We start from the raw sequence: 17,095 nt of genomic DNA, 5'->3' as shown, positions 1-17,095 counted from the left end.
AACTATACAAGAGAGGCTGCAACACTGTGCCAGATACCCGAAGTTCAAGTTATAGGCACTCTAGTAAGTGGTGGAAACCAAACTCTTGTTCTTCAGGAGAGCAAGTGTTTTTAACTGTTGAGCCATATCTCTAGTCATCATAGTTTTTAAACAAATAAGAAATGATGCACTGAATACAATATGATTTTAAGTTTAAAACACTAAAAATTAGCAAAGTAGTCTTCCATTGTACTTGTTCTTGACCCCTCTTTTTTGTTCTGGTGTCTATAGTTCAAATTTCTGCTCACAAAGCACCAGTAAGACTGGATTCTGCTAACCATAAGAGCCCCAGTTTACTTTCTCTCTCCCTTTAAAGCCCTACCTCTGAATATGGCCACATATTGTGGTGCCAGGTATCAGGAATTCACTGTGTGAACTTAAGGGACACAATTGCTCTCATATAACAACTTTTATTGTTTGTTACAACAGCTTTTGCCCATTAAGAACATTTTCCTAAAATTTTAGTTCCATGTTACACCTGAGGGGGCAATAAAGAAACTGCTAAAATGGCCATTCCATGATTGGGGGCAAGATTTTTATTATATGAGAGAGAGGGAGAGAGAGAGAGACAGAGACAGAGACAGAGAGAGACAGAGACAGAGACAGAGAGAGACAGAAACAGAGACAGACACAGAGACAGAGACACAGAGAGATGGAACTAGGCAAGATCTAACAGAGTCCGACAGTGCTAAAGGTTTCACATGGGAGGTTTATCAAAAGGATTCAGTAGCTGCCTCTTTTGGAGGGGAAGGAAAAAGGTGGCTCTTATATAGGGGCCCCAGTGCATGTGGAAGAGAACATGTGACAGGGGCCAACATAGGAATGTGTTGCCTCTCAGCAGCTAATAAGTATTTAGTTGTCTATGGGTTGTCTGATGGTCCCATCATAGACAGTTTGCCTGATGGTCCCTTTGTCACTAATCAGGACTGGCTGCAAGGTTGTTTGGTTGTTAAGAGAGAGGGGAAGCAGAGAGGGAAGGAGGGAGGGAGGGAGGGAGGGAGGGAGGGAGAGGGAGAATGACAGGGAAAGGAAGAGAAAGAGAGGAGAGGGAGATGGGGAAAGGGAAGAGGAAAGGGGGAGAGAGAGAGGCAGAGAAACAGAAAGAGAGAGATGGGGGCATCTGCAAGACTTCATACCAGAGAGAAAAAGAAGCAGAAAGGCCATGGCCAGGGCTATCTTGGGAAAAAAGCAAGAATGATTTGGGTAGTGGGAATTGAGGTGGTGACCTTGCTATTATATAGAGGCTGAGTAGGTGTCTAGGAAGAGGGAAGCCTATGAACTCTAACAGCCTGGGAGCTACTACAGTGGAGGAGAAGTCTGGGAAGAGAGAAGGGCCAGGAGGCTGAATGGACTTTGTATAACAAGTAAGTGTGAGTAAGGACTGAAGGAGTTTGGAGGCCAGCATGGGCTTTTATATGCAACCAAAGATAGATGATAAGGAAAGTGGCCCTTCCTGACAGCCTGAAACATTTTTTACAGGTTTTTGAAAAATTCAGTGTCTTAAATAGTGCTTTATTGCTTTGAAGAGACACCATGACCAAGGCAACTCTTATAAAGGCAACATTTAATTGTGGTTGGCTTATAGTTGTAGGGGTAAATTGTTAAATCACTCTATACTGACAGATAAAATACAGGCAGGGTGCTAGGCTGTATTCTACACTATGCCCTACTGGGTGACAGGCTTGTGGGAAGTGCAGATGCACTGCTCAGGGGTGGAAGAATGCAGCTTGAGATTGGGGCTTCAACTCAGATGAGAAACAAGGCAGGCTGAGGTCAAGGGGGCAGGGTTTCCCAAGCTCCTAGGCATCCAGTTGGTGCTGGATACTGCATGGAGTCAGGAATGAAGGGGGCTCAAGCAGGCCTGTAAGGACAATTTTAGGACTGGGGAGAAAGGGAACTCTGGCTGAGCTTTGTGTCTAGGAGTATGGAGGGCCCTTCTTTGGGAGATTTAAGTGGCTCTGTACTACGAAGGCTTTCCCCTTGGCCCCCACAGTGGTTCTTGTTGAGAGAGACAGTTTTTACCTTTTCAAACTGTTTATTCATTGTTCATTGTGAAAAATAGTGACATACATCTTCTCAGGATGGACCAGAGCTTAAATACCTTTTCTCAGGAAGGGATGCTTATTGGATAAACCCTCAGGGACCATCTAGGAACTCATTAGCATGGAGAACTCTGTTCTCTGTGCTATATGACCAGTGGTCACACTCTTCCCATGGGGTCATGGTCATGTGCTCCAATACAGGAGCAAGGTTGGGAGTAGATGAAACTCCTATCATCCTCAAGTCTGAAGATACTGGGGTTTCTGAACCCATTTGACATTCTCAGTTGTTATACGGTGACATGGTTCCACTTGTCCCAAAAAAGGCCAAGAGTCTGTCCAAGAAAGTAAAGCATTGACCAAAAGGCCAGATGACCATAATGGTTGCATTTTATAGGAAAGCTCTGGAACCTGTGAGGAGCCAAATCCTAAGCTTGGCCTTGGGAATTTTAGGATGGGGGTAGGATATCCTAGTCAGAAGGTCACTATAACAGAAAGACACTAAGAGATATGAGAGAACCCCTGCCAGCATCCACTTTGGTAAGTTAAATAGCCATCTCAGTCATTTGTCCCAGGTTTAAGACCTAACAGTACCAATGGAGATCTTTTCAAAAAGAAACACTGAGAGGCTCATGTGATCCATCAAGTGGATGCCCTCCTATGTAACCTGTGCCTAGTTTTGGTTCTAGATGAACTACATGACTATGATGATGAGTAGAATAAGCAATGGTGGTGATGGTGATGGTTATAATGCTTATAATGAAAGTGAAGTCTTCAGCAGAAGCGATAATGAGGGTAATGTAAACTGTAGATAAGATCCCTGCATGATACGGTAAAGGGGGAATTTTTTGTTTTGTTTTGTTTTGCTTTGCTTTTGTTTCATTGTAGATATGAGGGATAGAACAGACATAGACATTTAGAAGCCTCCAGAGCAGAAAGAAAAAGAGATGGAATGAACATGTCCCATAGACTTGGTCTCATTTTGAGAGAGGAAGGAGTAGATCAGAGAGGAAACAAATGGAAGCAGCAAAGAGGAACATGAAGAGAACAAGGGCAAATGAGGGCATAAAGGGGAAAAATAAGAGAGCATAGCAGAAATAGCAGGGTTATAAGAAGAACAATTAGGTCAGGGAAGGGAAGCTCATGAACTTAAGAAGTTTACAGTAGTAAAGGAGGCAAGGAAAGATGAGAAGAGTCAGGTTGTCCATGGGGATTTTAAAATGTGTAACATGCACTTGTGATACTGAGGGAGCCTAGAGGTTAACATGAGAATGCTGTGCATATAGGCATCACAGATAGTTGCTTGCCCCTTCTACCAGTGATAAGGAAACTGGCTCTTTAGGGTAGAAAGGAACTTGTTTTACAATATATGAGAAATGCTGACTTTCATCCAACAGCCAGAGTTTGGGGAAATAGAGTTTCTTCTGGACCTGACAAGAATTATGATGGTTATAAGGATGGTGACGAACATGATGAGGATGATTTTCATGGTAGTGTGCTCAGAGATCAGACATGGGGTCTCCAAGTAGTTAGACAAGTCCTCTGCTGCTGAGGCACATCCCCAGTACATGTGACTTTTTTGAGGACTCCCCTCTCTACATTCCCTACATTATGGAAAATAAAACAGTGAATACCACTTGACCTAAACATTGCTGGCAGTATAAAGTCATCCTACCTCTTACTTATGGAAAAAAGATTCAAACTTTGTAACTTTCATGTCATCTTGGAATCTGGTTTTCAAGATTTTAAGACATTTGTGTCCCTACTTCCTTTCTTGGTTGTTAGCTTGAAAGCTGAAAAATATTTTTCTTCCTTTACTATTTGTTTAACTTCTCAGTGAGAACTCTATCTTGGACAGGAAGAAAACCCTCAGGAAATATTAATGCAATATTTCCTTCAGAGTCCAACATTCTTTAAGGTTGTATACTTCCTGTTAAATTATATGAACTTTCCATGGCTGAGTTAGCACTCTATCAGACCCTTCAAACCTTGTAAATCATAGGTAAGACATTTATTTCTACAACACACTTGAAGACAACCAATAAAAATAGACTTGTCTGTCAACTTGACAGTCATTCTTCAAAAAGGCCTTTTAAAAAAGAAACCACATATTTTCTCCATTTCTTCTCTTTGAAAAATGAATTTAACCAGTGTCAGTTGTGAGGTCTTAAGCTCTCTGTTTTCACCTCATCCTTGGGACTCCTCATTTCAAAAGTTATATGGGGAAAATGGTTTGTCATCAAGAGTCAACCAGATGGTTAATGGCTAACATAGGTGATATCCATAACCAGTTAGCTAGTTAGTATAAATTTGAAACAGTCTGCTGAAATGCTGGTTGCCCTTCTTTTGATCAAGTATGCTCATATTTGCAGGGATGAAGAACCAGGAGGCCAAATGGTGACAGATAAGTTCCATGTTGACTGGGATTCAGTTCTTATTGACACCGATAATGTCATTGTAGCAAGATTTGATGGCAGAGGAAGTGGATTCCAGGGCCTGAAAGTTTTGCAGGAGATTCACAGAAGAATAGGCTCAGTAGAGGCAAAGGACCAAGTAGCCGCTGTAAAGTAAGTCAGTGCATGTCTTCCTGTTGATTTCCATACTTGTAAAATCTATGCAACAGGGAATATTACTCACTCAGAAATGTCAGAGATGTCTCTTTTCTCAGTTTAGCATGTAGCTTTCTTGCATTTTTAAAAGCATGTATCACTGTTATTGGTGTCATAAAAGGATAATCATATTTATTCCTTGCAATTATAGTATACTTTGGGTGTAAATGTGAGAAGCAATGCATTATTATATAATTTATTGACAGAAATCCACTGTCAAGTATCTCCACAATTAATTATAACTCTTATTATTTTTAAAAAGATACTTACACTGTGTGTGTGGGCATTTATATAAGGGTATTGTACTATCAACTGTGGGGTCAGAGGTCAAACCCAGGTGTCCATCCTTACCGTTCTCCCTATTTAAGAAAGGATCTCTTGATGTACACCAGGCTACCTTTCCCATGAACGTCTGAGAAGCTTGTGTTTCTACTTCCCATCTTGCTTCAGTAACTCTGGGATTATAAGTATACACTACCTTACCTGTATTTATGAAGGTTCTAGGGTTTGAACTCAGATTCTCACACTTGTGTCCACTGAGCCATCACCTCAGTCCCCAGTCAAACATTTATGAATTTTTGAGGAGTGTTTGTATATGTCTATCTGTCTGTGAATTATAAATTCAGATATGCAATTGACTCAAGATAGTATAACTATATGTAAATTTTTTATTCTTTCAGGTATTTACTGAAACAGCCATATATTGACTCCAAAAGATTAAGCATTTTTGGAAAGGTAAATAGAAATCTTGAATGTATTTATCCAAACACACCTATATATGTATGTATTATAAATATGTGTACATTTCACTATTCACTGTACTTTGATTTTATGCATTGCCCTGTAAAACAGCATAATCCATAAAGTCTCCATTCTGTCAATTATTTGAAAGGTTACTTCTCAAACATGCAGTTGATGTCTGGTATTAGAAATGAACAGTAAAAGGGAGAAACATCTAGGAATAAAGACTGGGGTCATGACTCACTGGGAAAAGTGCTTGAGTTACAAGGTTGAGAATGTTTCTGAGATCCCATATGATCCAAGTGATTGTAAATGACAGTAAGATTTGGAAACTTCTTGACCAGCTAGCATGGCTCTATCAGTGAGTTGCAAGTTCATTATCAACCCCTGTGGGGCAGTTCAGAGGACAACAGTGAACCTTGATTTCTTGATTAAACACACACACACACACACATGGGTACATGCGCAATAGATATTCAAGTATAAGTCCACACACAGATACACATCCACATACACAGGTACATACACACAGACACATACAGACACATACTAACAGAGAGACACAGATACGCATATACCCACATATACATACACACACGCAAACAGAGACACATCACATATACACACAGATACATATACATACACACACACACAGACAGACACACATGCACATATACAGGCACACCTATGCAACTATGAACACACACATACATATACACACACAAACACACATACAGACACAAACACACACAGAGACCCACACGTACAGAGTTGCATTAATATTTAAGCGTAATGTATAAAAGAAACTGTAAATATTGCTCTATTCCATTTGCTACTATTCTTTAATGTTTCTTGTTTGTTTTGTTATGTTTTGCTTTTTGAGACGTAGTCTCACTCTGTAGCCTGTGTTAGACTCCAAGCAGTGATCCTCCTGCCTCAACCTATCGATTACTGGTATCATTAGCCGTGTTCGCCTGTCTGGGATTCTTCCTTTCCATTTCCTGTTAGTGTGTTTTGGGAAGTGCCTGTTCTGGATTTCTGTAGCTTTTAAAGTACATCAATGAGGAGCAGAAGACAGCCCCACTGGAGCCAGCAGCAGGCCTCACACTCACATGGCCTCTTCCTCCTTTGGCTGTGCCCTGTGCTCTGAAGGAAGCAGATGGAAGTGGGTGGGAGAGCAAACCTGCTCCAACTTTGAGCTACCTGCTCTTTCTTCTTGTTGAAGTATCTCTTTGTTCTCTTTGTTTTCAATCTGTGAACAATTAGAAAAGCATCATTGTCTTTTCTTCTATTTCCTGTTGTTTGCTGCTTCACCAATTTCTGCACTTATCATTATTTCCTTCTTTCAAAAATGCATTAACACTTTGATTGCAAGTTAAATGCCTAAGGTTTTCTGTTTGTTTGTTTAGTTTTGTTTTTCATTTTTAGCACACTGCATTTCAAGTGCAAATATTTCATTCTCAGTACCCCTTTGAGTCTCTCCCCAGGGTCTCTCCCACTAGCACAGTTGTTAAAATTTAGTACGATGTCTTCAATCCCAACTTTTTGTTCTCTCTGAAGCTTTTTTTTTTTAATATTTTATTCAGTATGAAAGCAGGGTGGAACTACTGTTTTTTTCCCTTGATTGTAATAGAGTTGTGATCTGTTCATTGACCGAACAACAGAAGTTATATGACATAACAGTTTATTAACAATTTAGGAAGAACTGATTTTTGAAATATTACTTGTGCCTAAAAGTCTTGGTATCAACTGCATTCCATTTAGTTAGACTTCTCCATCATGGTGTTCCTAGTCATAAACTTATGTACTAATTTATTTGGTTTCTAGTATCTGGAAAGATATCATAGCACATCTCACTATAGAAGCTAGCTCTCCTCTTCCTATAGCACTTTCCACAGGATATTTTTCTTTTTTCTTTTTCTTTTCATTATTATTATTATTATTAATTTTTTACACTCCAGTCATTATCCCCCTCCAGGTCTGCCCTCTGGCTGTTCCTCATCCCATTCCCCCACCCCATTCCCAAGAAGATATCCCCATCCCCCCAACCACCACCCCACCAGATCTTCCCACTCCTTGGAGCTTCAAATCTCTCCAGGGTTTTTTCAGACTGATGGCTTTCCTATGGCATTTCCCTCCTACTTAGCTTCTTCTAGCCTTTCCCTAATTCAACCATAGGGGTTCCTGGCTTCTGTCCACTGGTTGGGTGTAAGTATCTGCATATAATCCTTTCAGCTGCTTGTTGGGCCCCTCAGAAGGCAGCAATGCTAGGCTCCTGTCTGTTAGGTCAGCACCGAATCAGTAATAGTGTCAGGCCTTGGAGCCAAATTGCTCTAGTCACTGAACCTCCTTTACCTCAGTCTCTTCTCAATTTTTGTCCCTACAGTTCTTTTAAACAGAAACAATTTGGGGTCAGAGTTTTTGACTGTGGGATAGCAACCCCATCCCTCCACTTGATACCCCATCTTTCTACTGGAGATGGATTCTACAAGTTGCCACTCCCCACTGTTGGGCATTTCATCTAAGGTCCCTCACTTTGAGTCCTGAGCCTCACTGGATAATTTTCAAGCTCAGGAAAGTTCTGAATGTATCTGTATTCTGGTGAATTATAGCTTTATTTTTTGTTGAGATTCTGTTTATCTCTGTGTATAATATATTTATACATATATGGAATATATAATATATACATATTAAATATACATATATATGTATCAGATATCCATGTATATATTGCATATTTACATATACACATGTACATTTATGTACATTTATGTACATGTATATATGTACATGTAACATGTATATAGATATGTAACATGTAATGTATATGTGTGTATATGTATGTGTGAGTGTATACACACACACACACACACACATATATATATATATATATATATATATATATATATATATATATATATATATACACATGTAAATTTAACACTATGCTGCTGCTGTAACTCTAGGCCCTGGATTGAATAATCAGCACAGACAGAGATAAAACCATAAGAGAACAAAAGAAAAAATCATCTTTCTCATTCTCTTTCCGTGGCATTGGGTACTGACACTAGGCCCTTGTGCACACCAGCCAAGCATTCTGTCACAATTCTGAAGGACAGTGGTACAAAAAGCAAGACAGGGTTGACAGGGTTGGGTTTCTGAATCCTCCCTCCCAAGTTTATAGAGAAATGATTTTTTTTCCTTCATCTTGTGTCAGCTCATCAGTTAAATGTTTATAATTAAAATTTTTATTAAGCAATTTTACAATATATTCATTTGAGGATAAATAAAATATCTATAAGAAACAACCTTCATTCCGGGCATGGTGGTGGTACATGCCTTTAATCCCAGCACTCAGGAGGCAGAGGCAGGCAGATCTCTGAGTTCGAGGCCAGACTGTTCTACAGAGTGAGTTCCAGGACAGCCAGGGCTACACAGAGAAACCCTGTCTTATAAAACCAAAACCAAAACCAAAACCAAAACCAAAACCAAAACCAAAACCAAAAGAAAACAAAAACAAAAAACAAATAAAAAAAACCTTTATCTGTTTTATAACTCTTCTTTGTCCCCTACATTAGAAGATTATTTTATATGCATACCCATACATATATATGCATGTACACACATATACATAAAAACAGTAGTATAGGCATTATGTGTAACATGTTTACTTTAGTGTCCCTATGAATGATCACTTTTCTCTTTTCTCTATTTCCTCACTGTCTTGTTAGAATGATGGAAAGATCTTTGCAGCTCTGTGTTTATGTTTTAAATGACCATGTGTTTTTACTCAGTAATTAAACTTGAGGCTTGGAACCAAACTGAGTTAGTTTAAATTATAACCACTAGAACCTAACCCCACCTCACCTAATATGTATCATATTTTTTATTTTATTTTTAAGATAAACATTCTTAGCTGTGAAAGGGTCACAAAAGTTCTGAATGAAAATGGTTCTGAATTGTAGGAAAGAAAGGATGTCTCAACAGTTAAGAAGAGATGCTTTGCAAGACCAAGGGCCTCTCCTCTCCTTAATGGCTGACTAGGCCATCCTCTGTTACATACAGGGGATAGCATTTGAAATGTAAATATCTAATAAAAATATATTACAAAATAAAAGAATAGATGCTTCTCCTGCAGAAGACCTAAGTTCCATTCCCAGAATCCATATCAGTGGGCTCACAATTGCTTGTAACTCTGCCTGAAGGAAACCTGGTGTCCTCTTCCGCCCTCTGTAGGCATCTGAACTCATATGCAACACACTCTCCCACCAAACCAACACAAATTTAAAAATAAAACAATTTTTAAAAGAGTTAAGTGCACTAATAGTAAAACAAACAAACAAACAAACAAAAAACAGAACCCATATTATTGAACTTCTACACTATAGAGAAATAAGTGAAAGATGAGCAGTACAATATCATATCATGTAAGACAGCCAAAGTTGGGTGATAATGCCATTTTAACTGTCTGTCTGTCTGTCTGTCTGTCTGTCTGTCTGTCTGTCTGTCTATCTATCTATCTACCTACCTGTCTATCTATCTATCTATCTATCTATCTATCTATCTATCTATCTATCTATCTATCTATTCATCTGTCCATCTATCACCTATTTATTTATCTATCACTATCTATCTTTTATATATTTACATTGATTATTGGTGTGTGTGTGTAATTGTATATAAATTCGTGTACACATTTGTGCAATGCACAGTCCATTGTGGAGTCAGAGAATCACTTCATAGAGTCAGTTCTCTCTTCCTCTGAGTGGGTTTCAGGGACTCAGGGGATTGAACTTAGCTATTAGGCTTGCATCTTTCCCTGCTGCACTTTCCATCCAGGAGAAGGTGAAGCATAAAACTCTCCCTAGCTGGCATGAGACCAAACAGTAAGAATCTAGGAGAATGGCTTCCCAGGGATGGTCTCCTGGTTAGAGATAAGAGTGACTATAAAATATACTAAGCTAGACTTACAGAAAGGAAACCAATATTTATGGTTTGGGCTCTTTATAATTGAAGAAAATCTAAGTTTTAAACCAGATCATGCCATTTCTGGAGTTTGTGAAAACAATGTGTAAAATCAGAGCTAGGATAAGGCTCAGTGAGCAAAGATTTTGCCACATAAGCATGGAAATGTGAATTGAAACCCACTTAAAGCTGGATACAGTCTGCCTGGCTGACTCAGTGATAACCAGAAGTGGGAAGGTGGATACTTGAAATTGTTCTCTTATCTGAGTACATGCATGGTGTCATGAGAGCAACTGAACTAACACACAAACAAGCACGTATGTGCATATATATATACATCTTACGCGTACACACAAATGAAGATGGGAGAAACTAAAGCAAAGTAAAGTAACAGATTCCGTGCAGAGACACATGGTGAGAAGACTGTTAATTTTGAAATACCATTTTAAACATGTATTTTCACTTACTATTTGAGAATGTCATGAATACATCTAAGAATTTGATCCTATTGAGGACCTATAGTCTAATAGATTCCATACAGGCAGACAGACAGGGTAAACAAGGTCTAAGAATATCAATGAACTTTTCTTTTAAATATTTAAAATGGCAGACTTTCCGGTTCTTCCTTCTCTCTACAAAACAAAGATTGGATGCCCCTGTTTCAGGAAAACTATGCAGTAGGATTTTCAGATTTCTAGGGCCAGCAGTAGACTGGAACTCTTGTGACAAATGCCAGTGTCACATAATAGCTAAAACCAGCCCTTTCTACAGGAGTAAAAGAGTCCATCCCATGTCATACATGAAAATGTTTTGGCTTTTGCAGAGAAACTTTATTTCCAGGATTGAGTACACCACTTTTTAACTGCAGCAGTCTGTTTTTGATTCCCTCCCCCTCACACTGTATGTGTGTGTGTGTGTGTGTGTGTGTGTGTGTGTGTGTAGTTGTGCCTGAAGTAAAACTTGGCTGAGTGTTGAACACTTGTTTTTCCTGCCTTTTTATTCTTTAAATCAGTTCAGAAAAGTGTCTTTTCCTTCATCTCTGACCATAGTTGTATCAACATTCATCTTCACTCCTCTCCTCTAAGGGTTCCCGAATCTCTACCACGCAGTTTCCTCTCTCAGAATTATACACTCTTTTAAAAACATATGTTTATGAGCACTCCATAGCCTCAGTAATAGTACCAGGCCTTGGGACCTCTCTTTGAGCTGGATCCCTCTTTGGGCCTGTCACTGGACATTTTTTTCCTCAGGCTCCTCTCCATTTTCATCCCTGTAATTCTTTCAGACAGGAACAATTATGGGTCAGAGATGTGACTGGGGATGGCAACCCTATCCCTCATTTGATATCCACTCTTCCTACTGGAGGTGGGCTCTATAAGTTCCCTCTTCCTACTCTAGGGCATTTCATCTAAGGTCCTTCCCTTTGATTCCTGAGAGTCTCTTATCTCCCAGGTCTCCAGTGCTTTCTGAAGGCTCCCTCCAACCTTCTATTTCCTGGGGGTGCCTCTTTCCATTCTTTCTGCTGGCCCTCAGGGCTTCAGTCCTTTTCCCTCACCCAATACAAGATCAAGTTCCCCTCTCCTCTCCACTCCTCAACCAGTCCACTTTTCCTCCCAGGTTCCTCCTTCCCTACCCATTTGTGACTGCTTTCTTCTCTTTCCCAAATAGGACTGAGAATTCCTCACTCGGGCCCTTCAGCTTATTGACTTTTTTGAGTTCTGTGAACTCTATTTTAAGTATTCTGTTTTTTGTTTGTTTGTTTTTTTTGTTTGTTTGTTTGTTTTTTGCTTTTTTGTTTTGCTAATATCCACATATTAGTACATACAATGCATATGCTTTTGGGTAACTCAGAATGATATTTTCTAGTTTCTTCCATTTGCCTGCAAAACTCAGAATTTCCTCATTCTTAATAGCTGGGTGGTATCCCATTGTGTAAATGAGCCATATTTACAGTATCCATTCTTCTGTCATGGGACATCTATGTTGTTTTCAGCTTCTTGCTATCACAAATAAGGCCATGATGAACATAGTGGAACATATACCCCTGAGGTATGGTGGGACATCTTTTGAGTATATTCCCAAGAGTGGTATAGCTGGATCTTCATATAGATCTATTTCCAATTTTCTGAGGAACTTCCAGATTGATTTCCAGAGTGGTTGTACCAGTTTGCAATCCCACCAGAAATGGAGGAGTGTTCCTCTTTCTCCATATCCTCTTTAACATATGTTGTCACCTGAGTTTTTGATCTTAGCCATTCTGATTGGTGTAAGGTAGAATCTCAGGTTCATTTTGATTTGCATTTCTCTGAGCACTAAAGACTTTGAACATTTCTTTGGGTGCTTCTCAGCCATTCAGGATTCTTCAGTTTTGAATTCTCGGTTTCATCCTACACCCCATTTTTTGATTGTGTTGTTTGGTTATGACTGCCCTCAGAAAGACCCAACAAGCAGCTGAAAGAGTTAGGTGCAGATATTTGTACCCAACGAATGGACAGAAGCTGCTCTACCCCTGTTGTTGAATTAAGGAAAGCTTTTAAAAAGCTGAGGAGAAGGATGATCCTGTACAAGGATCAGCAGTCTCAATTAATCTGGACCCCCAAGATCTCTCAATCACTGGATCACCAAACAGACAGCATACACTAGCTGATTTGAGGCTCCCAACACACATACAGTAGAGGACTTCTGGGTCTGTGTTCATTCAGAGACTATGCACCTATCCCTCAAGAGACCGGAGGCCCCAGAGAGTTTAGAGGTCAGGTGGGGTGGGGTGGGGTGGGATGGGTGTATCCATGTTAAGACTGGGGGTGGGGTGGGGAGGAGGTGTGGGATGTGGAGCAGTCATAGAGTGTATGGGGGGGGTAAGGAATGGAATATGGAATATAAATATAAATTAATTTTTAAAAAATTAAAAACCATATTTTATAATCATGATGTGTTATAAGTGATATTATGTAGAATTTCAAGTTTATAAGTCCTTTTTTTTTACTTTTCTTGTTACTCTCCCTTTTATAAGTATAGTTACAATATCATTTAAAGATTGTATCAAAGCCCATCCATGAAAACATAAGTCCTGATCAATCCAACACTGCAGATCCTCGTCTGTCCTCCTCCAAGTGCTTCTGTCAATTGAATTTAGATTTTTACATCACTTTTATGAAGTAGGAAAACTCTGAGGAAACATTTTGGTGTTACAGGTCTGTTTAATAAAATTGCAAATTAATAACAAATTGATTGGCATTTTATGCATGAAGCTAGGATGACTGGCAAGTGAAAATTGCAAATATAAAGTTTCAGTGAGTGGAAGAATGTTGATAATGGGAAACCAAACCATGGCCAAGAATGAGCAGAGTAACCTGAGCTGTTGAATAAAGTGCACATCATCTTTAATTTTCTGTGGGTCAGTATGAGGAACCATAAACTCAGATTCTGCCTAAAGGACAACGTATTTCAAACATTAAGCCCATCATTCCCCTAATTCTGATTTCCAAAAGCTAGTTCAGGTTCAACTTTTGCCTCAGTGAATAAACATGAAATGATTGAGAGGATGGTGAGCAATTAAGACTTAATTTATTCTAATTTCTGCCAGTGTTGATTTCTCCTTTAAAAAGCAGAAGTTATTTCTCCGAAATAAATCAAATTAAACCCGCATTTTGGATTTGATTTTTAAATTCCACAGCTTTCACTATCATTAAGTCTTAAAGATTATTTAGCTTCATTATATCCGAAATTTTCATATTTAAAAAATGGTGAAACACAGCTCCCCATGAAGCAGGAAGCAAAGTATGTGTACACCTGACCTTAGGAAGAGAACTGTAGGTGGGGCTTCCTCCCTGGCTGAGAATCTCCTTAGATTGACTGGCTTGTTTACTCTTGCTCTTTGTTTCTTTCCTGTCTTGTTCTAAGAATCTAGGGAATTCTAGTGGGAAAAAATTTCTGCAAGGCATCTCTATTAGTATACCATAGAAATTTATAATTTAAAATGAGCAGCAGGCAAGATGGCTCAGCAGACAAAAAATGCGTGCCAAAAAGCCTGATGTCCTGAGTTTAATCCCTGGGACCTACCATTGGAAGCCAATCAGTGTGTCTGGAAAATTATCATCTGACTTCCACATGATCCAGTACAGGGACCTGCATATGTGTTTGCATATGAACACATCAAAATTAAAATATAATAAAAAATCAGTGTCCAAAAATATCACAGACATTCCTCTTAAAGTTTGTTTAAAATGAAAGATCTTAGCATACCTGAATCGTACCGCTCAAGAACCTGAGGCAGGAGGTAGAGTCCAACATAGGCTCCAGAGATACTTGTGGGAAAAAAATTTAAAAAAGAAACAAACAAATAAACAAACAAACCCCAACCTTCCAATCTGCATAATTACTGAATTACACCATTTATTATTGAAAGGTTGCTAAGGGTTTTTTTTCTTTTGTTTTTTTTTCTATGTTTGTTTTTTGTTTTGTTTTGTGTTCCTGAATGATACTGTCATGTATATTTAAGGTCTATATACCACTACACAATGTCACATGTCTATGTGACAAAGTGATTGCTGTAATGGAGCCCTGAGAAGTGACAACATTATATACTTTCTCCTTGTTTGTTTGTTTTGCTTTTTGTGGAAAGAACAGCTAAAATCTGTGCCTTTGGCAGGAATCAGACTTCAGCACATTTTAAGTTCACTATCTCATATTGTGCCTACTGATCAAGATTTTGTTCCCATCCTATGAATTCTGCTGACCTTCTTCAATTCCTGCACACTCCTTATACCACCCCTGCACCACAGTAAACAGCTTAATTGCTTTTTAAAAATAAATAATAGTTTGCTTCTTCACCACCCCATCTCCTCTATTCCTTTTCTTCCTCTTCTCTCAGGCTCCCCATCCTTCTTCTCTCAGATTTATCTGTGTCTTCTGTCTTACTTCTTCCCTATTCCTTTTTCCTCATTCTCTTTTCCTACTTACTAGGTGCCTTATAAACTGGTGAGAGTTTAAGAATTTAGGCATCTTTTCTTTCTGGGGCAGAGGGAAGATATGCTTATCCACAGGTTTCCCTATAGATATAAATGTATTACAACCACACAAATCCTGTCTTTTTTTCTCTTTGTGTATGTGCTAAATGTATATGTTTGTGTGTGAAGAGGTGCATATATTTGCAAACCTGTAACTACATGCAGAAACCAGAAGACAGTCACAGCTGTCATTCCTTGGACACCATCTATCTTGATTTTTGAGGCAAGGTCTCTAACTGTAGTAGAACTCACCAAGTAAGCTAAACTCACTGGCCAGCCAGCCCCCAGAGTATAAAGTTGTAGTCTGTATTTTAAATGTTTTACTTTTCTTTCCTAAATGTACACAAACATCATTATTATTAATTATTCTACTTGAATACACATGAAGTTGCTTTAAAATAATATACAAAGAGTACTTCATTTCCCTTGTTTTAAATTATTTGGAGCAATTCTAGGATATATGGTGTAAAATCACGATATTTTGTGATACATAATTAATTTCATATTTTACTTAGTTATTAAAATAACCTGTTGTATAAATTTTTAAACAGCTGTTAATTTTTTAGATGTGCACAGAGATATTTTTTGCATTCTTTTTTACATTTTGAGACATTGGTACATGTGCATTATTAAACAGTGATCAAAAGGTACAAATATTGCCAAGAATCATTATTATATACATATTCTTATTTTTTTTTTGCTCAGGGATATGGGGGCTACATCGCCTCAATGATCTTAAAATCAGATGAGAAGTTTTTCAAATGTGGAGCCGTGGTTGCGCCCATCTCAGACATGAAGTTGTATGGTGAGTATGGCCTGCAGACAGATCTAATACAAGGTATTGATTGGTAGACAAGAAAATCCCAATGCAGAGAAACTCAATTGAGTTCATTTATCATGTGTTATTAAAGTCTGTTGTGAGTTATCACCTCCTTTATGCAATTGATTTTACTGGAGCATGACAATTACATTTGAAAGGCATAAATAAATAATGAAACAGGATACGTTTTGCTCATTCAGATTTTTTTCTTCCTGTGTCACAGCCTCAGCTTTCTCTGAACGGTACCTTGGCATGCCATCAAAGGAAGAAAGCACTTACCAGGTAGACTGATACAAAAAAAATACAATAGTAAAAGGCAAAAGGCATTTTTGTTACAAGGACTAAGTTGAATTCCTTCCATTCAGATATCTCTACATATACAAATACTTGTGTTTATCTTGCAGGCATCCAGTGTACTGCATAACATTCATGGTTTAAAAGAAGAAAATTTATTAATAATTCATGGAACTGCTGATAGTAAGTATTGTATTTGCCTCTCCTTTCTGAGGGCAGCTGTCACTTTACAAAGGGACGCATCTTAGATGTAGGACTTGTTTCCAGGTGGTTATATAAAGCTGTTGAACAAGAGTACAGGAAGTGACATGGAGGATGAGAGTTCTAACAGGAAGCAGAAAGAAAATAAGGTAGTGCTATCCAATACCACTCCCTATTGTGACAATGAGACTTTAACTGTAATCTTCCAATCTTACATACAGCAGCCAGTGGTCAATTGCAACCAAAGATCATATGAGAAATAGTGTTGACTAGGGAACAAAATAATTTAATGTAAAAAAGTGGTTAAATCAGGGCAGAAAGACAAGAGAGAGACAGAGAGACAGACAGACACACACACAGAAGGGGGGAGAGGGAGAG

At 38.6% G+C, this 17,095-nt stretch overlaps 1 protein-coding gene across 4 annotated transcripts in view; it reads left to right on the top strand.

Annotated features, from left to right (window-relative positions):
* The window catches only part of Dpp10 (dipeptidyl peptidase like 10), a 1,458,922-nt gene that overhangs the window by 1,433,216 nt on the left and 8,611 nt on the right, over positions 1-17,095 (top strand). For all 4 annotated transcript variants that reach the window (XM_021165015.2, XM_021164934.2, XM_029476885.1 and 1 more), the window contains exons 20-24: positions 4,451-4,645; positions 5,368-5,422; positions 16,108-16,207; positions 16,446-16,504; positions 16,627-16,699. In XM_021165015.2, the coding sequence (XP_021020674.1) occupies positions 4,451-4,645; positions 5,368-5,422; positions 16,108-16,207; positions 16,446-16,504; positions 16,627-16,699 (482 nt within the window). The remainder of the gene's footprint in view (positions 1-4,450; positions 4,646-5,367; positions 5,423-16,107; positions 16,208-16,445; positions 16,505-16,626; positions 16,700-17,095) is intronic.

The sequence above is a fragment of the Mus caroli genome, chromosome 1 (assembly GCF_900094665.2).
Source record: "Mus caroli chromosome 1, CAROLI_EIJ_v1.1, whole genome shotgun sequence".
Lineage (NCBI taxonomy): Eukaryota > Metazoa > Chordata > Mammalia > Rodentia > Muridae > Mus > Mus caroli.
The sequence above is the reverse complement of the archived record's forward strand: the minus strand, read 5'-3'. Positions and strand labels throughout refer to the sequence as shown.